The sequence below is a fragment of the Phlebotomus papatasi genome, chromosome 1 (genome assembly GCF_024763615.1).
Source record: "Phlebotomus papatasi isolate M1 chromosome 1, Ppap_2.1, whole genome shotgun sequence".
Lineage (NCBI taxonomy): Eukaryota > Metazoa > Arthropoda > Insecta > Diptera > Psychodidae > Phlebotomus > Phlebotomus papatasi.
In genome coordinates this window covers 103,665,577-103,692,192 of record NC_077222.1, presented here as the reverse complement: position 1 = coordinate 103,692,192, position 26,616 = coordinate 103,665,577, and the positions used below count along the sequence as shown (strand labels likewise).

Genomic DNA, 26,616 nt, shown 5'->3' with positions numbered 1-26,616 from the left:
GAAAATAAAAGAGATGCCAAAGTGTCCCAGCTTTGCATGCTCGAACTGACTAGAAAGGGTTCTTCGTGAATTATCTTTTTGCGTAGTCTTTTGGTGCTTACTGGTCTAGTAGCAATTAAATTTATTTTTCACAAAAGCATTTCAAAATCAAAAATGTTGTAAAGAGATGCTTATTCACCGAAGACCCGAAGACAGAAGAAAAGAATATTTAAAAACGATAGATCATATGGGTAATTAACCGATTCATTACCGATTGTGACCGATGTAGCTAGATTAGAAATTTCATGACCTTTCCAAGAAATCCAAATTCAAGCAAATCGGATGAAAAATAGGCCCTTTTAATTAATTGAACCTTAACCCTTGAAAATTCGATATCGAAATGTTTTTCGAACAAAGATGTATAAGGACGAAATATTCACCTCGACTACCTCCAAAGTATATTCGAAAATGAAAAAAAATCTAGGAGCTGTTTAAAAAAAAAACATGGGTTTAGTGGGGTGGAGGGGAGGATAAGAGGAAAATGGAAAAAAAGATTGACCTAGATAATGTTGACTAAATACTTCTGAGGTATAGAATCTAAGTCACGAGTTTCGAGCATTTCGCAAAGCATGAGACGCTGTGTCACCCTTTTTGCAAGCAGAATATTGTGAATCAGGTTGAAAGTTTTAGGGTAATTGGTCACTTCCAATGAAGAATAAACATGTTGGTTTCTGTCTCAACTATTTCCCCCAGCCCTCGCCGTGTCGTCGCTTCAAATAGTCAAGACAGGAACCAACACAAAAAAGTACTGTGCCAACAAAATATGTTCATTTTACTGCTCGAACTCCACGGAGAGAGCAGTATATATAATCCCTTGATTTTTTCATCCCCCCAAAATTTCCACCTTCCATCCCCCGGAGACCACATTTGTCAACAAATTTTCACGTTTCAGACGATTTCTGAGAAATGTCGTCACACGGTTTGTCCATCTGTTCGTCTGTCCGTCTGGTTGTCACCAGCTTTAGAGGCCAAATGGTAAAAGATGACGACTTGGGACCTTCGGGGGACCCCCCATAAGACGATCACAGGATCATTAGCATGTCCCTCATTTTCCCCACACCCCTCCCCTTCCCCTCCAAAACCATGTTTTTTTGGGATTGCTCGAAAACGCGTCGTGCGATTTTTTTCATTTTTAGATATGTTTAAAAGATTACTCAGGCGGACATTTCGTCCTTATACGAAAATATCGTTGAATCATTCCTAATAACGTTTTTTCAAGGTCAAAGGTTAAAAATACACTACAGAGCGCATTTATCAAGCGAATGGGGTAATGTTTAGGCTCGTTGGAAAGGTCTTGGAATTTCCTATAAAACTGAATCGGTTCCAATCGGTTTTGAAACGGTAATGAATCGGTTCATAACCGATAAATAATTTTTATACGAAATTCAATTAAATTATCGCTGAGGTGTATTTCGAGAAACATTTTGAGTGATTTATAAGTCGGTTAAAATCGGTTGTCAACCGGTAATGAACCGGTTATTTACCGATAAGTAATTTTTGTTCGAATATAATTTTTATTACTCTCTAAACTACTTTGTGGAATCTATTGAGTGGTTTATGAATCGATTCAAATCGGTTGTGTACCGGTAAACGGTAAATGATGCGAAAGTACTTTTGAGACATAAAATCTAAGTGAGGAGTTTGAGCATTTCGCAAAGCCTGGGACGCTTTGCCACCTTTTTTTTTATTAGAATAGCTCTATCATTTCGTTAAGTTAAATCATCATCAATAGCATCTGACCCTGGACAGAACGTTTTTCAAGTTTCATTCTCAATTTTTAATAGAACAAAAAATTGCGAAGAGAGATATTGAATCTACAAAAAGTTAAACATTAGGCTAATTTAATTGTTTGTAGAAGGTAATTTAATTTTTTTCTTTTGTTTTTTTTTTATATATTTTTTAATATTACAAAATAGAAATGCGTGATACTTTTTTTCTGTATACATCCTGCATTTAAAGTGAAAGTGAATGTTATTTCTGTTTTTTTTTTGGTCTTTATAATAATTTAACCACATGAAATGAATTTTTCTATCGGGTTATTCGTTCAAAATAATTTTCTATTATATTAGAGTTGAAGAAATGTAAAAATATTCTCAAGACGAAGATAAGGTGGAAGAGCTTCAAAGAGTTTTTTTTTGTTGTTGTTCGTTTTTGAGTTGTTATGAAAGAAATTGAGTAACTCCTGTGAAAGAGACAGTTACTTAAATATTTAATCTGGCTATTTGGAGAGAAAAGATGGTGTTTGAAATTTAATAATATTTTTATTTATTTAGTTTTCTTTTTAATACTCGGCTGCTCACTTTTGCTTTAAAGGGTTATTTAATTAGATTTATGTTGGATTTTATGAAAAGGTTAATTGATATTAATGTGAGGGAATTTGTGTTTTCTATTCTCTTTTTCTCGTGACAAAAGGATACGATATGTCGCCCTTCATTCGGCGATATGCGAAATACTTAAATGAGAAGGCATTGTCCTATCGTACAGTGGCCTTTGACTTTTGCAAAATGAAGAGGGGAAAGGAGGAGGGTACTATCAGGACAATGAATGCTGATAAATTGCTTAAGACTCTGCCGGTGCTTCAGGCTCAACTTGATGCTCTTCTTGAATTTGATTGCACGGCAAATGACCTCACGAATGGTGAATTTTTTTTTAAATTTGTTTTTAGCGATAGAGGAAAGTTCCATAAATATTTATTGTGTGAAATATTTGTTTTAAAACAGGTGTTATCAGCATGTGCTTCACATTGCTCTTTCGCGATCTTATTCGACTGTTTGCATGCTACAATGACGGAATTATTAATTTGTTGGAGAAATATTTCGATATGAATAAGAAACAGTGTCGGGATGCATTGGACTTGTACAAGAAGTTCCTGGTGAGGATGGATCGTGTAGGGGAGTTTCTGAAGGTGGCGGAAAATATGGGCATTGATAAGGGGGAATTGCCGGACTTGACAAAGGCCCCAAGCTCTCTATTGGACGCCCTTGAGGGTCATTTGGCATTTTTGGAGGGGAAAAAGGGATCAGCCGCTAATACTCCAACTCAAACAGCGAGGTAAGTTCCATTCCAAAACGATTTCCACACAATTATTCTTTGAAATTCAATCCACAGCTGCAATTTTGGTATAAACATTCCTCTACTAAATAATCGAAAATGCGATTTTAGCGCTACAAGCGGCAATTAAGGAAACTTTCTATGTTCTATAGAAAGTGAAGTTGCAAATGCGTCAAAGGTAATTCTAGGAAACATTAAAACTTTCCATTTCGTTGGAAGTGTGATCATAACCAATAATAAGTGCGAAAAATACTGCAACATAACCTAAAATATTTCTAACCTCTAAAAATATTATCAAATTAAGGATATGAAGAGTTTTTGAGGTTAGAATAGGTGTTTCTAAACACTTCTTTGTCTTTTAGATGCATAATATTCTAGTTTCGACAAAATCTAGGTTAGAATACTTACTACACTGTTCAATACTTTCTGTATTTTGTTCAACGACATTTTCATTTGGAAATTTTGAAGTTGTAATATCAAAAATCACAGAAAAAATTAATCAGAGAAATCCAATTTATATATCTAGAAAGATTTTAAAATTATAGGACAATTCAGATAATTAAATCCATAACCTTTCTCGTGGGAAATGTTATTTGGTGTTTTTCTATCAATTTCTTTTACCATTTTGTTTGTAGAGACAATCTTGTTAGGTTAGAATTATTAAAAAGTTTGGTTTTAGAAGTAAAAATCTTCTGAGAACACCGAATTAGAATCTTAAATTAATTAAGATCATCTTTTTAGAAAAAATTTGAGTTCCAATCATTACGAAAGTCATAAATTTGAAGAACTCCAACCTTAATTTTCTTTATCAAAAAAAGAAAAAGAACGTTAAAAAATATGGAAGAGTTAAAAGGTAATCTTTCAGAAAAAAAATATTTTTACCATTTCTTAAAAAAATCCATAAGCTTAAATCTTTTATCGAGCTGGGCTGGGAGGTTATTTCATAATTTGGGGTTATGTTTTGAACATAACCTCCAAAAAGTCATTCAGTCAAATTTCGAATAGAAGGAAATTTAAAATGCTCCGAATATGCGGGAATTATTTTCACAGATTTGTTCATTTGAGAGAAGTAGAGCAAGTTGGAAATGAAATTAAGGTTATTTATTTTAAAACACTTTAAATACAGTAGACTCTTCGTTATCCGGCTGACTGGGGGACAAAATGACATTTAGGTTTTTTGAATGATCAACGGTTTTTCTATTTTGTGCAGTGTGAATTTATTTTCTGTCTGACAAAGAAAAAGAGAATTTTCTTCATGGTGTGCTTATGTTTCATTTTTTATCACAATTATGTATTAAAAACTTCGATACAATGTTAATAATACTTTAATTCACTCTGGACAAACTTCATGTTTAGTGAAAATAATTTTGAATATATCAACCGCCAGTTTTTGGCAGCTGTCACCCGGATAACGAAGTGCCGGATAACGAAGAGTTGAGTGTACTCTGCCAAAGTGAAGAAATACGAAGTTACATTGTGTCCCTTCCGGAAGAGTCACCACTGGAAGTTTATTTAAATCCAGAGCATTCATAACTATTTGGTTTCCCGTAGCTTTCGATCTTCTGAATGTCTTTCACAGTGTTAACTGATTGTAATTTTTATCTCTAAATTTCGCAAAAAAAGGAAAACACGTAGCAAATGATATAGGGAGGAAAGGAGGCACATGGTTAGATTTATTGTGTTACCGAAATTAGTTAATGAGACCCTAAAGCGGTCTTCAGACTGCAGGTTTAACCCAGTTCCCAAATATCTCAGAATCCTAAATGGCAACCAGTTTTATTGCTCTTTCAGAATCTAATAGGTCATATTTGTCCTTAATAATACAATCATAAGTTAAATTTTCCAAAATACTTTTGACTGATAAGAAATTATAAACGTTAAGTCATATGGTTAAGCCTTAGGTCTGAAGCCCGTATAAATGAGATCAAGAAATGAAAAAATGGGCTTAGTTCTCCTGATTGGTGAATAAATTAATTCAAAATCTTTTAGGTTATGGCAAGTCTAACCTTAAAATTTTTGTGCCTTTAATGTCCCTTATTCTGCAGTGTATGGAAATTTTTGATTAACAAAAAGGAAAAAAGAGCGACAACAATGACGTAAAAGTAATTTAACTTTTAAATGAATCAAATTCTAACCTCAAAAGCAGGTTGATTAATAGGTTAGTTAAAAGAGTTGCAGGTTAAATTAGTTTAAGGTGAAATTAGTAATTTGGCATAGTCTCGTGCTCTGCAATGGGAAGGTATTCATGATTGGTAGCCCTAACAAAAAGGAACTGATGTAGTGTTTCGAATCCTAACCTGAAAAATTAAATGAATTTTGATCATATTAAATTGTTTAGTAAGTTTTTGTTATGTTGTTTAAGAAAAATATTGTTTTTCTTTTTAATTATAAGTGAAAATAACCAAATTGTTTGAAAATTGGGCCCTCCAAATTGATATTGACTTTTGACCTTTAATAATTCAAAATGGCGAATTTTCCGGTCATAGGTATGTTTGGGCGAAATTTTCACCTGGACTACCTCTAAAACCTATCCGAAAATTATTGAAAAAGCTTGGGCAAATTTTGAGATGATATTCTAATGAGTCTATTTGTTTTTTTGATAAAGATTTTTTCTTGAAATTTTGAGGTTAAGTATAATTTAACCTCGAAAATTTCAAGGTTTTGAAGTTGATATGCGATTGAACTGGTGTTTTAGAGTTAAATCAGTCGGCTGATTGTTCTGAAACACTCAACCGATTTCTTAGGACAAATATTGCACATATTTTCTTCTCAAATATTTTTTAGGTTATGTTTTAAAATTTTTTGAGAATTTCGGTTGATCTTCAGTTTTAAAGTCATAGGTTTTACATAACCTCAAATTCTCAATTGGGCATTTGAGGCAAAATGTCATCCGGTTTATCGATAGATTTGGGCGTCATAGACTGTAAATTCCACAAAAAGCGCTCAATTGTAAAGGATCACGATAAAATAGGAAGAACTACAGCGAATTTGAACAAATTTGCTTTAAAATCAAATGTGAAAATTGTCAACAAAATTTTTCGCCAGATTGAAAAGAGCCGCTTCAGCGAGAGTCTACAGTAAAACAATTTGAAAAAACGGATTAAATTTGAGGTTATGTAGCAAATAATTTGAGGTTAAGCCCTCAAAATATCTATTTAAAGCATTTTCCAGGATTATTAGAATGTTTACACTAAAATTGCAGCCTTAAAACACAATTTTCAAAATTATTTTTTATTTTTTTGTGCATTTTATTGCTCGTAAAAAATTTCTAGATCACTTTGTCCAATTTTTAAGTAGAGCACAGAATATTTTCCACCATTAGATCATTTAATAAAAAAATAGTTTATGTAATTTTGTCAAACTATATAGCTAGGCAATATTCACAATAGTAATAATTTTTTTTATTTCTTTTTCTTTTCTTTTCCGATTTTTATTTCTTCTCAACCCCGAACGAAAAAAAAACCCAACCTCTATCCTTTACGTGAAAAATACCTTGATCTTTGTGTGTGTAATGTTTGATTTGCAACAAAATTAAATATCTGTGTAATTTCTTTTACAAATATATTAAAAAAACATAAATTAATTAATGTAAATTTACCTTGGCAATTTGTGTTGGTCAACTGTGTAAATTGGTCGATATCATTTTTGTGTAAACATTTATTTAAATATGTGTGGTTTTTTTTAAACATTTTCGTAATATTGCTTGAAATATTTTAATTTTTTTTTCGTACTGTAATTGTTTATTTGTTCACTTAATTTTTGCTGCTTTCAATATAACTTTGTGTGATATTTTTTTCTCGTTATTTTGGTCAACACACAATTTCACAATTGAAAAATTATGTTTTGTTCCCCTATCACAATTTTTCCACACCTTTCCACCCCCGCCAAAAATATTTTAAAACACCTTCACGGCGACCAATGCAAAAAAAAAAATAAACCACACGAACACGGCACACAAAACAACAACAAAAAAAAATGATTGTGTAGCAACCAAAAGAACGTAAAGAGTGGTGTGTCTGCCCTCTCTTCTACTAGTTCATCGTTTGGAACGGCTGCAGCGTCAGCACGATTTGATAATCATACAAATGGTATCGATGAGGCGCTCAAGGCTCAGGCGCTGGCGGAAGAGGAAGCCGCAATGAACCAGTACAAGGTGTGTTGTTGTTGTTGCCCTTTTCTCTCTTTCTCTCTCTGGAGAAGAAAAAAAGCTTTCCCTGGTCATTTTCTTGATGGTTCTTTCCTTTTGGTCTCACACAATTCCCAGCAGTCTAAAGTTTCGTCACCTGGTGGCACGAATTCGTCCACAAATCCCTTCCTATCGTCACCACCGGCTACCCAAGCATCAGCACCAATTGTTGATTTGTTTGGGGGATCGCCGAGTGGTGATGGAGCCGCTAAACAGAGTGAAGCCATTCCTACAGCACCGTCAAAGGCCTCAGATGATCTTCTGCAGCTGGGCAATCCATTTGCTGATATCTTTGCAGCTCCACCAGCCGCTGGAGCTGCTCCAGTCGTACCGGGACTCGCACAGCAACAACCCGCTGGGAATATGTGGATGAGTAATGGTACGATTGTTCTTTTCTTCTTTTTTTTTTTGCAGAGAAATGGGTTATTTGAAAATGAAATAAGGTTTTCTTTCCAAGCAAAGTGAATTTCTAATGGAAAATTCAATTCAAAGAATGTTGTAGAATTCCAAGGCCTTTCCAAAGAAACCGAATTTGATCGAATCGGTCGAGAAATGGCCGCCGGTCTAGAGCCTTTTGAAAACTTGTCCTTGAAAATTGACGTAGATGACCTTCAAAACAAAACAACTCAAGTCGCTACCCTTGCTACATCTAATCCTAGTTATCCTGGTCAGGGTACCCATGGGAACCCATACATTTTTTTGGGGAAGCTGGGAAAGTCACTGAGAACCCCTTTTTGTTTTAGGGAACCTAGAGATCCTATGTATTTTTTAAGGGCACCGAGAAACTCATTTTTATTTATAATCCATGGGAAACTCGGTGATCTGATACATTTTTTACAGGGAACTAACGGGAAACCCGCTGAGAACTCTAGGAACCTAGATGATTGTCTAGGAACCTAGGGAACTCGGACATTTTTTAAGGGAACTTGGGGAACATTGGAAACCCATTTTTTCAGGGAACTCGGAGTACTCATTTTTTAGGGAATCCACAGGAAACCCGGGAATCCCATACTCAAGGGATTCAAGGAAAATTCACCAAGAGGTCTAGGATCCCTTACATTTTTCAGGGAGCTTATACATTTTTGGGGAACCTGGGAAACCTATGCAATTTTTTCAGGAAATTCTGGAAACTCATTTTTAAGGGAACCCATAGGAATCCCGGGGATCCCATACTTAGGGGATTCAAGGGAAACCCATTGAGAACTCTAGGAACCCTTACATTTTTTAGGGAACTCAGGAAACCTGGAGAATCCATGTAATTTTTCTGGGAGTTCAGGGCACTCAGTTTTGTTAGGGAGTTCATAGGAAACCCGGGGATTCCATATACAGGAAACTCAACGAAAATTCACTGGAAACTCTAGGAACTCTCACATTTTTTTAAGAACTCAGGGAACTGATACATTTTTGGGAAACCTGGGAAACCCATGTATTTTTTTTTCAGAGAATTCGGGGAACTAATTTTTTAGGAAACCTGCAGGATACTCATCAGAGATCCCATACTCAGGGAACTCAAGGGAGGAAACCCATTGAGAACTCTAGGATCTCTTACATTTTACAGGGAACCAGGGTAACTGATACATTTTTGGAGAACCTGGGAAACCCTTGTATTTTTTTTTTAGGGAATCCGGGATTTCCTTTTTTCAGGTAACCTACAGGTAACCTGGGGATCCCATATTCAGGGTACTCAAGAACATTGAGAACTCCAGGATCCCTTACATTTTTCAGCAAACTCGGGGAACTGATACAGTTTTAAGGATACCTAGGGAACCCATAAATTTTTGAAGGAATTCGGGGAACTCATTTTTAGGGAATCCACAGTAAAAACCACAGGATCCCATAGTCAGGGATCTCAACGAAAACTCAGTGAGAACTCTAGGAACCTTTACATTTTTCAGGCAACCCGAGGAATTCTATTTCTTTAGGGAACCTACGGGAAATTCAGGGACCCCACTCAGGGAATCAAAGGGAATACTTACTGAGAAGTCTAGGACTCTTACATTTTTCAGGGCATCCGAGAAACTCATTTTTAGGGAATCCATAGGAAATCCGGGGATCCCATACTCAGGAACCTCCAGGGAAATTCACTGAAAACTCTAGGATCCCTTACATTTTTCAGGGATCTCGGAGAACTGACACATTTTTGTGGAACCTGGAAAATCCTAATATTTTATCAGGGAACCCAATAAACCCATTTTATGAGGGAATCAACGGGGAATTCATGGATCCCATATATTTCTCAAGGTACCCAGGGAACCCATATTTATATTATTACGGGGAATTTGAAACTCGTGGCACTTTGATTGCTTATGAGTTACTGCTTTTCTCCAACTGTTTGACTTCTAGCTATACAGTTGGCTGGAGGAAAGGGGCATGACCTGGTTATCCGGAAATCGTTAGATTCGTGAATATATTTTGAGAAAATCCAAGCGCTTGCAGGCGGAGATTTCCTACGACGAAAAAAACGATTCGCAGATCCGTTTTGAAAGCCAGAGAATGCACATTAAAAAAGCTCCTCCCATAAGTATTTCTGGCCACGCCCCTTTATGAAGGCTACTGGAGTTAAATAGTTCAGTGAAGATAAGTGTCTTGATAATCCCTTTATTTATCAATAGTCCCTTTAATTAAAACCACTTTATAATTTTAAAACGGAGGAGGGGAGTCTATTGATCCACATTTATGAAAAATAGACCACGCCCCCTAGTAGATTTGTCACAAATGGAATCAAGTGTATATTTTCCAATTAAACTTTCTTAAAGGTCATTGAAAAAACTTTGAAAAATTCACAGTGAATATCCTGCATTATCTTTTAATGATAAACCTACCTCTTCAGGAGAAACACATTTTTTATTGTAATTTTCCTCCATGGTATCTCCATTTTATGGCACCACTTCAACGCTGTTTTATTATGAATATTACAAACATAATGATGCATCATAATTTTTCCAGGAAGAAGAATTTTTGGAACCTGGAAAAAATTACTTTGGCATGAATCATGCCAAAATGTGGAGCAAAAATATTTTCTAGTGGAGAAAATTAAACCACTAACTAACATGTGTTTCTCTTGTGTTCTTTTTCTCACATTAGGATTCAATGGAACAGCTGGTGCAGCTCCACAACAGGGCAACACATTCGTCTCGGACAGCAATTTCTCCTCAGTCTTCGGTTCAACAGAACCCGCTGGTGAGTAAACTACCAAAAAAACCAAAAAAAAAGAGCAAAGAATCACGAAATCTTCTTTTTTTCTAACCACAAAGAAGAATGAATTAATTTTTCATTGAGCATCCGTCCCTTTTTTTCAATAAGAGTGACAAAATATGCGGAATTAATTTTTTAACTTGATAGTGCAGTAGTGCATGGAGAGAGAGAGACTTTAGGATTTTTGCAGGATAACCTAAAAGATACAAACAGAATATTTAATAAATTAACGTAAATTGAGTGAGAAATAATTGCACGTGGGATAATCATTTTGAAGCATTTCTCTTTCACCTTTCTGTTTTTTTCCCTCTTCCATAAAATGCCAAATGGACGATTATCCTTTTGGAAACACTCTATTCCCTTTTTACTCTTGCAATTCTTTTTATACTGAAATTGGATTAGAATTGTAGGTTCATTTTCTAGTGTTTTGATACAAAATTCTGCCTTTTAGACAGTCAAGGGGGAAATGTCTGCAGGAAAAAAAACCGTATTCAATAATATAAAATTTTTCGAAGTTGTGGATCAATTTTATTGAAAACTTTGATTGAATTGATTTGCTGATTTTTTGATTTTTTTATTTTTTTTTTCATTTGCGAAAACTGTCAAGATACTTGGTTGAATATTCGAATTATTCGATGAAATGTCGATAATTTTTTTGACTTAAATGACATAATGTGCGATAAATTCGATAAGATAATTTTAAATGTCGATAAAGGATATTCGAAATGTCGATAAAGATTTCGAACAACAAAACAGTCGTCGAGAAATTTTGAAAGATATTCGAAATACTGATAAAATAGTTGAATTAAGCGACAAAAGCGATGCAATTCAAATATTCGAAAAATCTATGAGGTATTCGAATAAATAACAGAATGATTGAAAAAATAGAAGAGATATTCGAAATGTTGATGAAACAATCGAATTAAATTACAAAATTGTCAATAAATTCTACAACATTTTCGAAAAATCGATAAGATTTCGAACTGCAAAACAGTATGTCCGAGGAATTTTGATGGTATTCGAAATGTCGATAAAGCACTCGAATAAATGGTAGAATGATTAATAAATTCGATTAGATACTCGAAATGTCGAAAAAACACTCGGATTACGTGAATACATTTTGTAGTCATTCAATAAGATATTGATTTATCGAAATGTCGATAAATCAATCGAATTAAATTACAATGTTTAATAACTTCGACAACATGTTCGAAAAGTCGATAAAATTTCGAACTACAACACGAATATTCAGGGCATTCTGATGGTATTCGAAATATTAATAAAACATTCGAATTAATCGGCACAATCCAAGAAATTCTTTAAGATATTCGAAGTGTCGTTAAAGTACTCGAATAATTGCAGAATGATCAATAAACACTCAAAGCACGTGACACATTCTTCAGCAATTCAATAATTTATTCGTATTGTCAATAAATCATTGGAAATATTCGACAATAGTGCTCAAAAAATACATATGTTCGAGAAATTCAGTAAGGTAATCGAATTCGAGATAAACCTTGCAAATGACATTGCAAGATGTTCGAAAAAGTTGATAAGATATTCGAAATTGCGGTAAAGCGTTTTAATTAAACTACAGAATGATCGATAAATACATTAAATTATTCGAAATTAAGATCATTTGAATAATACAACAGAATTTTCGAAAAAAAATCGTTAGGGTATTTGAAATTTTGATGAAATATTCGAATTATCTGACATGTTCGAAAATTCAACCGAGGTATTTTAATTCTTTTGGAACGTTAATCAATCTACATTTTCTTACAAAATGTTCCAGTTATCCTGAGATTTCAGAGATTAAAGACATTTTCGTGCTCATAAAGTATTAAAAAAATTATAATATTAATTTTTTTTCAAAAAAAGTGAGTTCAATTCAGTTACCAAAAATTTTAAAAGTTTTCGAAAAATTCGTTAAGATTTTTAAATTACTGAAAAAGCATTTGAAGAAAATATTCTAAATTGCCAAGATATTTCCCTCTTGATTCTATCTCTTATCATTTTCTTCTTTTATTATCTCTTTCCGACACTGTACGAAAAAAAAAACTTGGATAAATTGTCTATAAAAAAAACGACGTTATCTATCTGCGAATGGTTTTGTAATTGCAAGCAGCCCTGGACAATCCGTTTATGATGGGCGAAGGAGGAGCAGCGGCGCAGGTCCAGAAACCAGGTGAAGATGCGGGTGGTGTTGGGGGTGGTGGTGGTGGTCAGGTGCAGGCTGGCAGAGCGACAGGACCACCGGGGCGGCCTCCGCCACCGGGCACAGCCTCGCCGGCTAAAAGTGCTTTTGATGATCTCAATGACACCATTCGCATGGCTCTTGGCACAGAGTCACCCGCCAAAGTGGCCAGTCAGTCGCAAATGCCAGCCATGCAACAGCCTGTGATGTCCGGATATCCAGCTGGAGCGGCCTTTGCATCTCCTGTTAGGCTTGCCCAAGGAGGTCTCGTGTTTCGTCCTGCTTTTGTCCGCAATTTATCTTTTAGTCTTCGATTGATGTTTCCTTTTTTATCCTTTTGTCTCTCATCGTTATTTCCGCTGTTTGATGTCCATTCTGTGTATTTCTATCCATTTTCATTGTTGTCATGTCCCATTTTTTTAGATCAAGGTGAGGTTGGGAGATTTGCAGCATTAGGATAAAAAATATCGAAAATTTGGTGGGTGTCTTGGCTAAAGTTTTTGGATAAAGTAGTACAATTGAGGTACAGTAGAGTTCCTCAAATTTGAACTCCTCAAATTTGAACGACGGTTGAGTTCAAAATGTAAAATTTGAGGTTATGTGAAGAAAGTTTTGCGTGGAATGCCATTTTTCTCTGATGTTTCCTCAATATTATCGTATTATATTAACTTCCGCAACAAATTCCATCTATTTCACAATAAATTACTTTGATATATTCTCTGAAGTTGTTTATCTTAATTTAGGGAAAGTGAATTTCACATAAATTCCGTTATGTTTTTGAAAATATTGTTCAAATTTGAGGAGTGAGAAATGTCATCTATACCCTCCAAATGTTCAAATTTGAGGAACTCTACTGTACTCAAATGTGTCATAATATCAAAGCATTCTTAATCATATCCAGACAAATTAATTTACAATTTTTCGGGATTATTTTTTTTATCCAAGACGCTTGGACAGTGTTAGATAAATTGTCAAAATTCAATTTTTCATGTATACTTCAAGTATTGAGTATGAATAAGATAAAATCGATATGCACTCTAAAAGCAAAGAAAAACTATAGAATTGCTTAACAAATTAATCTACGCAATGTCGACACTCGGCAGGATTTTTTTATCGACATAATTTGTTGGGTGTCTTAGATAAAATGTCAAAATTCAATTAATGTGATATATTTCAACTCTTGATAAATTAATAGAAGAAATTTATATTCACTCCAAGACCTTAGAATACCCAGGTATTTTAAAACGAACTAATCATTCAGAATTATTCTTTTTATCCAAGACATTTAGTATATCTTGGATAAAACGTAAAAATTCAATTTTTCAGGTATACTTTTTAAATATTAAGTATGCGCCAGATAAAATCAATATCCATTCCGAAACCAAAGAAAAATTATGGAATTTTTAATCAAATTAATTTATACAATGTCGACAGTAATTTTAATCGGCATAATTAATTCTGATTCCTGGGGCCTCGGCCAGGGTGCGGGGACTCTTGGTGCCGAGAGCTCACTCTAACCAGCTATCGCGAACAATTTTTGTTGACGGAGTTGTCTTGTTCAACTCCCTTCCCTTGCATGCCAGATCCTCACTGGCTGGCATTGCTAGATTCTACCAGATCGAGTAGGGCTAATCTTGGATTTCTGATTTTTTTTTGCCTATTATTTTACTTCTTTGCTTGTAACTTTCTTTTTATTCATCTAATCAAACTATGTAAGAGGGGCGGACCCTATCAGCTTTGATTAAAATAAATAATAATAATAATAATAATAATAATAATAATAATAATAATTTGTTGGGTGTCTCGGATAACATGCCAAAATTAAATTGATCTGAATTATTTCAAATATTGAGAAATGAATAGAAAAAATTTCTATTTACATCAAAGCCTAAAAATACCCAGGTATATTAAAACCAACTAATCTGTGACATTTTTACAATTTGGTTGGTGTCTTGGATAATATGTTAAAAATCAAATTATTGAAATTTCGTAGAAATTTCATGAAAACAAAATTGTAATAATAATAGTAATGGTGCCACAACGTTCCATAGACAAACTTAGGCCTCCCGCAAGGAGAGAACACGTCAGAAAAACTCCTGATGACCTAGGTGTCTACACACTAGTAGAAATTTCTTTAAAAAATGCCTTTTTTAAAAAATTCTGACGTCTCTGCCTACAAGGATAGAGGAAATTTTCTTTAAAAAGGTATTTTTTAAAGAAATTACTAATGTGTAGAGGCCAAGGAGGATTCGAACCCGGGACACTTGCATCATAGAGCAAGTGCTCTATATTTGACGCACTGAGTGTCCAAAACGAAATTGTGCACACCCTGAAAATTAAATATCATGAAATTTTTTTCGGGAAAATTCTGAAGAATTTTTGCAAATGACAGAAAATACTTCAAGTCGGTGGGTGTCTCAGATAAACTGTCAAAACTGAAGATTTTAAATTTTACCCATTGAATTTTCGAAAGCGTATGCACTTATTGCTAAGGACCGTAATTTTACGGTGATTCTTTTAGTCACAGTTAAAGTTTTAGCATTAAAAATATTTTTTGAGACTTCTTTTTTACGAATTTTTAATCATTTTCGTCTCTATGAAAGTCCGACTATTGATTTTATAAATAAATTACATCCTTTATCACAATTTTTAGATAATTTTGTACACATTATTGTGCCTTATTGAACAGGCATATAAGAAAAATGGGACTAAACCATAATTACCGGTTTGCAAGGTTTGAGTCTGGGCTAAGCTGAACGATTTTAATACCTACAATTTTTTTAACTTCCGATTTAGATTTTTATAGGCTATAAAATTGAGCAAACGTATTTAAAATGATTTTGCCTCGAAACCGGAATTAATTACAGATGCCTATATTTGACAAAAGAAAAAAGCAAATTAAAATTATTAAATTTTCGACTTTTCTTATTTGTTTTTAAACGCAATTCGTCTTCGTAATCACATTTTGAATGCTTTAAAGAGAGAAAAATGCCAGAATAATGCCAAAATTGGGTAGACACACCAAAGAAAATCAAGTAAAAAAATACTGTAAAGAGTTTTAAAATAGCCAAGACGCACACCGTGATGACTACATGTCTACGTTAACATAAGCGCATTTCTTTTCAGATAAGCCTAGCACAATAGTGCTATTTTTAACCGATCCATAGCATAAAATGGTCCTTGAAAATCTGACATTTCTTAATCGGTTCTAACTTGTTCTGAACCGGTAATCAATCGGTTTCCCGGAAAATTATTTATTTACATTTATTCTTTTGAAATATTTCAAAAGAACAATTTTAATGGATAAATGTTTTTATTCAAAAACGAAATTTCTTGTTTCCTGTGCGGTTTTATAGACATATTTTTACTTTAGCTATGAATCAGTATAAATCGGTTATGAACCGGTAAACATAAAAATATTAACTCGCAGAAGCCGTGGTCGAAACTATGAAATTCACGTAGTTTGTAAGATTTTTGCGAACCTTTTGATCAATATTAATTGAATTTAAGTACAGAGAATCATCAATCAGAGCAAGTGATACTCAAATCATCCAGTCCGCTCTGGATTGGAGACAGGAAAAATTCCTGACAGCATCCAGGATCGAATTGGAGACCTCTCATTGAGGTCATATGCTAGTCTTTCTTTGAAGTCTTCCAACATTAATTGGAATCCTTGAATAATGAGTAAAATTCTTGACACTGGCATAAAATTAATTTATATGGTATGTGTCTCGGCTAAATATGAAAATTTTTGGTAATAATTTCATCGCTAATGAATTTTTAGAGCCTTTTTGATTGAATGTTTTCATGAAAACATGATGTAAGGACCTAAATTTGAAGATAGGAACAGGTTTTGACGGCGATCGTTGGAATTTTAAATTGGTGTGTGTCTTGGATAAACAGTAAATATGTTTATTTAATGAAGATCTTTTTGCTGCAAATAAACCAACTCACCCTGCCAATTTTAGTCCATTTCACTCGAGTTTTCAGGAAATAAGAGAGGATTGTAAGTTAAAGTCCTCCTCTCTTGTATCCTTCAGTCATTTGCGTCATTTGTAATGAACCCTTCCTTCACATTAGGTTGCATTTCATGGAGAATTTCATCTGTTTATTGGATTTATTTTTGGCCTTCATTCTTCGTTCTCTCAATTCTGCCAGTAAAAGGATTTTCATGTGCTCTCTGAAATCTTTTTGGCCCAAATGAAAATACAATTAAGTATTTTCATTACTTTGGGAAACGGAATATCATAAAATCATTCGCTTCTTTGTCATAATTTCTCGCATCATAAAAAAAACTTGTCTCAGTTGGAATTCTTCTGATAATTTTGTTAGAACGAAGTTTTTTTTTTTAATGTCTTTGAGGACGTGAGAAAGAGTTTTGGTTGTTTCATTCGCTTCTCAATTGGCTTTTCATAGTCTCAGTATTAATCTAAAATTTTAATCATTATTAATCCTATTTTTCTTTCATTTTATTTTTATTATTTTATGAAAAAGAGATATTTTATAGTGCTTTATGAAACATTTTAGATATTCTCTATTTGAAGTTGTCTCTCTTTTCTTTTTTGTTTTGAGGTTATGTTTATGTGAAAATGCTTTTACAATGCTTATCCCAGTTGTTGAAATGCTTTTAACACCACAATTAGTTTTTAGAAGGATAAAAGAAGATGAGAAACCAAATGTAGACAGTGCGAAATTTGCTAGTTAATTAGTTGGTAGTGTCTTACTTTTAGAGAAGGCAAGAGTATGATAATAATTATATATGACAAATTAGAAGATTCATAACCTTTTAGTAATATTTTCCTAACACATCTCATTGTTTGGACTGGAAGATGAATGACACACACATTTGCCGGGTTTATAGAATAACTCAACTTCATTAGTTTGGTTTTTTTTCCACCACATAAATGGTGGGATAAATAACAATCATTATTCATTCATTTTATGCATCACAAAACATTTTGTATGTTGTTTGTTTAATTTTTCGTTACATGTTTTAACACCATACACAGGGCTTCATTCTCTTGTTAGCGAAAAAAGGTTACCTTATTAAAATATTTGCAAAAGTTTGGTTAGGATTTTTGACAAGCCTAACCTATTCAGTTTGTCTTTTAAATGATAACCTCAAAAACTTAACGACAGATAACCTCAGAAAAATATCTGAAGTTTTCTATGAATAAATACATTTGACAAGGGTATAACCTTAGAAAAGAACTTGACATTAACTTAGGTTACTTACAAATCTAATATTTAACCTCAAAAACATTTTTTGAGTTTAGGTTCTTTGCTTCGAATTATAAAATATTACAAGATAATTGAATACAAATTTTGACAAGAAAAATTAAGAAGTCTAGGAAATCATAACCACGAAAAGTTGTAGGAGTCAGTTCTTGTACAATTTTCTACGTCCTTTTATTTGAAAGTTGTGTCCCATTTCCCTTCATAAAAGCACGAGGGGAATGGGCATGCGAGAGGGAAATAGAGGCAGGCAGTCTTGGTTGGGCTGTGAAATAGGGAGCATGAAACTTTTCGTCTTCTGGGCTTCTGAGAGCAATAAATTAGTTATTGCAGGGTCCAGAACAAAAAGTGTCTAATTTAACCTTAAAATTTACCCTTAAAAACGTTTTGTAGGTTATTTATTCCTAATTTTCAGACCATTTTAATATAAATTTCGACAAAACAAACTCCAAGACAGAAAGCCTTTCTAAAATTAAATTTCAAGTTTATTTTAACCTCAAAACCATATTTTTGAGGTTATAATGATATAAGCTCCGAATTTTAAGACAATTCTAATTCATACTTTGACAAAAACTTAGTAAACGTGACAAGTTATTGGTAGAAAAATTCCTTGATTTTTAACTTGAATTATATGAACCGTAATTTTAACCGAAAAAGAAACACTTTTTGATTTTAGAATATTTTCTGCGAATTTTCGCAGAGCTTTCATTTAAACTTTGAAAAAAAGAATTAACAAATATGACAAAATTCTAGCCAGAAAAAATTCTAAGGGTAACTTAGATTATCCATACCCAATATGTATTTCTTAACCTCAAAAACATTTTTAAGTTTATAACATAAGCTACAATTTTTTACACAATTTTGATTCAAACTTTGACAAAAGAGTAAACATGACAAGTTACTGCCAGAAAAAGTCCTTAATTTTAACTTGAATTATATGAATTGAAAATTTTAACCTTAAAAGAGAAGCAAAAGATGTCTGAAGTTAACACAGCTTAATAATAAATAATGCATCTAGTTTAACCTAAAAGTTTTTTTTTGAGGTTACGATGTAAGCTTTAATTCGACGTTTGACATGAAAAACTAATAAATTTGACAAATTATTGGCAGGAAAAATTTTTGACTTTAACTTGGATTATATATAAATCGTAAATTTTTAACCCTAAAACACTTTTTGAGGTTAAAGTATTTCCTACGATTTTTTGTAATTTTTTTAATTTAATATTTGAGTGGAAGAATACATAAAGGTGGAAAATTCTTATGAATAAAACACTTCTTGAGGTTAACTTAAAATAATTATGAATAATAAGTACCTATATTTTAACCTCAAAACCGTTTTTTTTAGGTTATGATATAAATTCTAAATTTTCACACAATACTAATTCAATTTATGAAAGAAGAATTGATACATATAGCAAGTTATAGGCAGAAAGTCTCTGATATTAATCTTAGTTTTATATGAATTACAAATTTTAACATTAAAAATTTTTTTAGGTTAGAGTATTCGAACCTCAAAACATTCGAACTTTCAGACAAGTCTAAATTAATATTTGATAAGAATAATAAATAAAAACGAGAAATACCTAGTCAGAACAGTTTTCTGGAGGTTACTTTACCTTATCTACAAATAATAAATTATATTTATCGTTCAAAGGCATTTTTGAGGTTATAATATACGCTCCGATTTTCAAGAAAACAAATTTAATTCAGAGTAAGATGAAAGAGAATTAGTAAAGCTTAACATTAAAAAAGTCTTCAAGGATATTTTAAGTTATTTATAGATAACAGATTTAAATTTTAACCATGCAAACGTTTCTGAGGTTAGGTATTTTGTCACGTACTTTTAGGCAATTTTACACTAGATTTTGACAAAAAAAATAATTGGTAAGGCCTGGTATTAAAAAGGTAAATAATTTCACCTTTGCTATCCATGAATAACGAATTTTAACATTTCAAATGATTTTGAGGTTATGTTTTTTTTATTCCTTTTTAATGTAGTTAAAGAGAAAAGAAAATACAGAGTTGAAAATAGTATTAAAATTTTGGTAAAGGCCTATTTACAAAAAAAATGTTTTTCAACGGTTGTTGGCTGTTTGAAATTTTCTTAAAAAATTGAGGTTATTTATTCACGAAATATACATTATCTGTAGTTTTTCTTTTTAGAATTTTTATTGTACCTCAAATTGAAAATCAAAATGAATACTTCATCATTAAAGGTTTTATTTTTGTATTGGGAGAAACAAGGCCTAACCTAGAAGAAGTTAGTTTTAGGTTAGAGCCTGAAAATTGAAAAAAATGAAAGTGCATAATTAATAAATTTATAATTAAGAATTTATTAGTAATTCAGCCATTCGAGAAACAAGACTATTAATTGGCACTGTGGTTTTGATAGGACTTTTGATCCTAACCTTCAACATTTAGTGTATTCTAACCTTAAAAATTAAGATCTTGTTGAATCAGAAAATAGAGCTCTGTCTTCTCTATGATAAATAATATCACCGGTTCAAGATTACCCATGTTCAGATTTTTCTTCTGTTGTACCTGCCTTGAAGTCTTGGAGGTTAGTTTAAAACCTTAACCGCAAGTTTTTTTTGAGGTTATTTTGTTGTTTTTTTTTCAAATTAAACATTACATTCATAAAAAAAATTACTAGAATTTTTTTAATACCCAAAATTCTTTTCACAGAAAATTACCGGAGATTGCGAATTTTAAGGTTAGACTCAATATAACCTCAAATTGTAACATAACCTCTGGGTCTAATAAGAGAATGAAGTCCATTATCATGCCTCATTTAACCATAAAACATTTTAGTGCTTTAGAAAGTAAATTCCCTGTGTTTAAAGTCCTCTTTTTTAAATGTTCAAAATTTTAGATATAGTTTTATTATCATTTTTATTATTTTTCTTTTTTTTGACTAACATGGACACACATATTAATGGAATATTTCTATTTTTCTCTTTTTCCCTTCCAATTTTTTGGCCATCCGCCTACAAAATAATGACATGAAACACCCCTCCCACCTGGCACACATATACACAACACACCAACACATCATGTATTAAAAAAAATACCACCAACCCTTCTTCCACAAAAAAAAAATCCATCGGTATCGTGGGGATGCATTTGGCAAAACAAACAATAAAAAAATTGGTTTTTGCGTGATTATTAACTTTAAAATTTTGTAAAATAAATTCTCATATTTTTGTGGATTCTGGGAACGATATCACCGCAAAAAATTAACCCCATCACCATTGATCATTTTGTTTGAATAACATAAAAAACTCACGTTCAAAATTCACGGTTTTAATAAATGTATGAATGGGGTTAAATTAATTAAACGCATCCACCACATGATTTTGTAAAAAAAAAAAAAACAAAAAACGCCATGTTCGGTTTTGGTGAAACATGATGGAAACGGAATTGTGGTGCAAAAAGGGTTCGATGCACTTGGGGACGTACTAAAACCGGGTGGTGCAGCTGGTGTCTCGGCTCAAACAAGTGGTCTCCCATCTGCAGGTCCGCAGGCGGCTGGCCAGGCGGCACAACCGGCTCCAGCGACTGGAAAGGTGCTCACCGGAGACCTGGACAGCTCCTTGGCGTCTTTAGCGGAAAATCTCACCATCAATAAGAGCGCATCGGCTCAAGTCAAGTAAGTCAATTTTTTAAACTTATTTGACTCATTTTCGAAAATCATGAAGTGTCACAAAAGTCAAAATTTCGATGACTAGGATTCTAATTTCGAAAAAAATCGTTGGTTCAGTCGAAAGTTTTTTGGTGGCAACCGACACAAAAATATGCCAAAACTCCGTCGAAATCAAAAAATAGCATTTTAAGATTTTTGAAATTGAATTTCGAAAATCTATTTTTCGATATTCGAAAACCTACCCAACGAGCAGCAAATGCTAATCGATTTCAATTCAGCTAAAAGATATGTATTTTCAGCTGAATTCTGCTAACCTTAAAACGACACTCGCATTGCAGTGCCATTTGCACTGGTTAGCACTTTTTGTTTGAGAACTGCTAACCGGTTAGCATATTTTTGCTAACCTATTCAGCAAAAATGTGCTGAAAATGCTGCTTTTTCCTGCAAACTGTGATTGATGGGTAACGATAGTCAAACAAACTTGTAATGTTCTGAATCGCCGTAGCCTTTTCACGATTCAAGGAATAGAGTTATTTTTTATCGAAAATTCTTTATGGAATTGTCAAACTTAATTCCTGTCTGAGAAAGCAAAATTTGTCGGTATTCCAAAAGATAGTTGGATCTATCAGTAATCAGTTTATCATTAATTTAAAGGCCCCTCGTGGGTGCTTAATCTTTGTTGAACCTGAAAACTTCAAGCCGATATCAGTTATCATTTTCTCCTCAAAACCAGTTGTGTTAGCGACAAATAGTCGGATAGAAGGTAAGATCTCAAAGATCTTCAAAAAAAAAGACATTACAAAATGAAAAATATTGTTTTTTTTTAAGTTGTAGTGGATAAATTATTTGCTAACTGACTGCTAGCTGACTGTGAAATTCTTCCTGTAAATAGGACACAAATAAATATTCTTTGAATTATGCAGTGAAAGATGAGGTTATAAAAATCTGTATAACGCCATCTGTGAGCAAAAAACAATAAATACAGGAAAATCTTCTTATAACTTAACCTCTAATTAAAAAAAGAAAAAAACAATTAAGTTAGGCATAGTTCCGGCTTAAGTAATAAAGGACCCCAAACAAAATTCAACAAGGGATTAAAGTAATATTGTTCAAAATTTTATTCAAGAAAGCTCTGCTAAAATTTTCGTAATAAGCCGAGACCTGCACCATTTGAAGTACTTTTGCACGATCGATATTTGTGTATCGTCATCTGCCAATTTGTTTTGGCAAGCAATGGAGAGTGTAGTATTAAGAAAGATGGCCAAGCGTCCCAGATTTGCGGAATGCTCAAATTCACAAGATATAACTCCCTGTGAAGTATTTTTCGCATGATTTTCAGGTGTACTCTGGCTTATTGTGCTATTCCAATGAAAAATGAAAAGGGGGAAATCTTTCTCCTCAGTATTTTTTGGTACATGGATGTTCTCAAATTCTTCTGCATTATCGACTTTTCTGTATTGGTTCCTGTCTCGACTATTTTCCCCAACTCGCGCCGTGTTCTGAAACCACCAAACAGTCGTGACAGAAACCAACATAAAGAAAAGTCGATAATGCAGAAGAACGTGAGAAGCAGGCTACACATTAAATTTATTCACAAATCAGAGAACTATTCTGAAAGAGAAAATTGGTCAAGAAGTGTGCATGATTGGATATTAGTAACATGCTTGCGTACAAATTTCTCGAAAAAAAGGGACAGATAATCCTAACTGGCTTATGTAGGTGAGATTCTTAACGTGAACTAACTCGGAGTGCATGCAAATTCGATTTAGAGCTGAAGTTGGGAGACGCCATTCATTTACATTAAATCAAATTCGTGAAATTATACAAATTTTGTATTTAAACCAAAATATCAAGGATTTGGATGAACTGACAGAAAAGTGATATGTGGGTGAAATGTAGACTAGAATGTTATCTATAATTTTGCCGTAGAACTTGATGTCATTGCTTAATCAGAAGCCAAAATAATCGAGGTTGTTTGTTTCTGAACTCGTTTTTTCGACTAGAGCGCCCCAAGTGTTCATTTGGTGAACTTCAACTATATCAAAGAATTGTTGTATTTTGTGAGACTTTCCATTTAATACCCTATTTTAAGTGTCTTGGTCGTGAAGAAGTAGTCAAATTGGGATCTGAGTGGTTTCAAAGCGTTATTATGGGAAAAATCAATTTTTTCACACTTAAACGGCAAAATCGGACAGATCCCATTATCTGATCGAAAAATGTTGTATTAACGAAATATAGACATAAATGTTCTCTACAGTTAGGTCGAAGTAATCATCAAGATCGGTTAAGCACGTGGAGAGATAATTGAGGTTATGTGATATTGAAATTGGCTTTTCAACTGTGGCTCCCCTGGTGTTGGTCCCACGAAGATTAAATGTTTTAGAAAGTTGTAGCATTTGGCAAGATCTTTCGTTTGAGCCATCACTCATGAAAATCGGTCAAATAGAACCGGAGATATGGCGTTTTGAATTTCGTGAACTTTGACCCCTCATATCTCCGGTTCTATTCTAACCACAGCGCACTTTCGCCACTTTTTGGAAACATCCTGGACTGGATTACAATACTGTAAAATTTGATTAACTTGCACAATGCCGTTCTTGAGAAATATGAGTTTGAATTTTGATGAATTTTGACGGTATCGCTGCGCCACCTGTGGTGAATTTTTGAACTTCCATCTGAAAGTGCTCATCGAGACAAAACCAAAAACTCAAAACTTAGCTCAAAATGTTTATTAGAACCAAAGATAGAGCCCGGTCAATTTTCGAACTTAGACCCCTTATAGCTGGGGTCAGGGGTTATGGATCGACTTAAGTATTTTATTGTTTCATAGGTATAATCAAGGGCTATAACATACTAAAATTTCAGCCCGATTCACGAAGAAATTTTTGAGTTATTTAACTTAGAAAATTGAAAAATCTTCTTTTTAATAATAGCACCCCTAGCGGTAGTTTTATGAGCTTGTGACGTTAGAAGGGAAGTGGTATTTCAGAAGACCTTTCCAAAATGTCCTCACTTTTTAAATTCTGACAATCAGAACCGGAGTTATGGCCATTTTAAGAAATTTTTTTGGACCCTTATAGCTCGGGTCAGGGGGGTCAGGGTACCTCAAGTTTGATACTGTTCGAAAGCTCTAAGGCCCAACTACAACATACTAAAATTTGAGCCTGATAGATGTCATAAGGGCGGAGCTATTGAAAAAAGAACAAGAAAAGACGGACGGACGGACGTGAACGGTTTTTAGCCATCTATATATTCGTGATCAGAAAGTAGCCAAACACATTCTGGCAAAGTTTGGGGCCGATCACAGGACATAAGATTTTGTTAGGATTATAGTAGTAAATTAGTAGTGAGATTGTTAAGAATCTCATCTAATAATTTCTAGTCATATGAAAAAAACTGTTTCTCGAAGACACAAACCTTTTTTACAGAACATTGTAAGGGTTTTCGCATTGTTTCAGAAGCAATTAGAAGTTGCATTATCTTTTGCGATATGTCGTCGCTGTTCAGGAAATTCTATTTAACAAGAATTAACTACTGAAACAATGCGAAAACCGTTACAGTGTTTGGCAAAAAAGGTTTGCGTCTCTGAGAAATAGTTCTTTTTTAATCAAAAATTAAGAGTAAAAAGGATTTTAGATTACTTTTCTTTGAAATTTGGTAGCCTAATACAATTAGAATTCTAGTTTTATTGACTACTTAGTCAATTAGTTGGGATATTTTGTGGTGCGTGCATTCGCTAAATGGCCTATTTTTTAATTTAATCTTCGAAGAAACTTGGCACTAAAATGACACTTTTCAAATATTTCTAAATTCCCTCGAATTTACCGGTTTTTCGTGATCGAAAATTGAAATAATTTGAGTCAGTTGCTAGTTGCGACTGTCGCCGTCTTATCAAAAAAAGTTTTACATTCTGGAGCAAAAGTTCTCATGAAAATGCTAAAACTTAGTTTCAGAGAATTTATCAGAAATTCAGAAATCCCTGAATGTCCCAGAGTTTGTAAAATGTAACAAAATTAATGGGATAATGTGATTTTGGCAGAGGAATGCAGTGGAACTCCCCAAAGAATGCCGCAAAGCCAGGAGCAAATTGGACACCGCAGCCAATGGCGGCGACAACTGGTGCAGGATATCGTCCAATGGTAAGTTCCATCAACCCCAATTTCTCACCCTTTCACTCGCTCTGCACTTTTGAGACAATCCCTCGAGAGTCTGGCCACGGAATGACAAGCAATTAGCCACTATCTCAGAAACTGCATTAGATATTGTAAATTGTATTTTTTCCTAATTTTATTTTCTCTAATGATTTTTCTTATTAACGTTTTAATTATTTTAATATATTTTTTTCTGGTTAAAATTTACTTTGAGAATATTTGACTTTTATTTTGTAAATAATTCTACTTCTCTGACTCTTATTACCAGAAGAGTCTCTGGAAATATTAACACACAAAACTTTTTTTTCTATTTTGGATAATAATGCTAATTTTTCAATGATTTTTTTTAATTCATTTGAGGTGTAAATAAATTTAAATTTCTAAAGTTTTTTTTTTAACTTACATTTTGGTTGCATTTTCCGCGATTTTTTTTCTTTTTCTTTTCGGTTATTGTGTTTATGTGTGGTAGGCGCAAGGCATGCCAGTTCCTCCAAGTCCCAGCACAATACATCCGTTAGTACACGCTCCTTTTCCCGCTATGACACCGTACTTGAATCAGGTAAGAGAGATGTGATCTTGGCCGCGAAAACCAGGAGATTTTAGCAACCAAAAAATTATACTGCGATGCAACTTTGCGATCTTTTTTGAGGTTATGAAAATTGTCGACCCTAACCTCAATGTTTTCTCTTAATTGATGTTGTTGTTGGAGGGTTTATTAGCTAAGGAGCATAACTGAATAAAGTAACTGAAGGTTAGAATATGCAGGGAAACCCATCAGAAGCCATTGTCCATCGGTACAAAATCACTTAAAATTGAGGTTAAGAAAATCGTTCTAACTGGCTTCGTTCTCAAATAATCCTACTTTTTAGAGTTCAATAGTATTTCCAGGTTAGGAAACCTGCAAAAGTATTTAAAATAT

General features: G+C 33.4%; 1 protein-coding gene across 50 annotated transcripts in view; it reads left to right on the top strand.

The window, feature by feature from the left end:
* Nucleotides 1-26,616, top strand: part of LOC129799312 (phosphatidylinositol-binding clathrin assembly protein LAP) — a 72,819-nt gene that overhangs the window by 36,523 nt on the left and 9,680 nt on the right. For 4 of the 50 annotated variants that reach the window (XM_055843079.1, XM_055843082.1, XM_055843081.1 and 1 more), the window contains 9 exons: nucleotides 2,452-2,676; nucleotides 2,760-3,090; nucleotides 7,078-7,243; nucleotides 7,355-7,655; nucleotides 10,361-10,456; nucleotides 12,597-12,659; nucleotides 21,339-21,552; nucleotides 25,586-25,685; nucleotides 26,167-26,256. In XM_055843079.1, the coding sequence (XP_055699054.1) occupies nucleotides 2,452-2,676; nucleotides 2,760-3,090; nucleotides 7,078-7,243; nucleotides 7,355-7,655; nucleotides 10,361-10,456; nucleotides 12,597-12,659; nucleotides 21,339-21,552; nucleotides 25,586-25,685; nucleotides 26,167-26,256 (1,586 nt within the window). Of the gene's footprint in view, nucleotides 1-2,451; nucleotides 2,677-2,759; nucleotides 3,091-7,077; nucleotides 7,244-7,354; nucleotides 7,656-10,360; nucleotides 10,457-12,596; nucleotides 12,933-21,338; nucleotides 21,553-25,585; nucleotides 25,686-26,166; nucleotides 26,257-26,616 lie in introns of all 50 variants that reach the window. The other 46 variants (XM_055843097.1, XM_055843095.1, XM_055843090.1 and 43 more) reach the window with 28 other exon arrangements.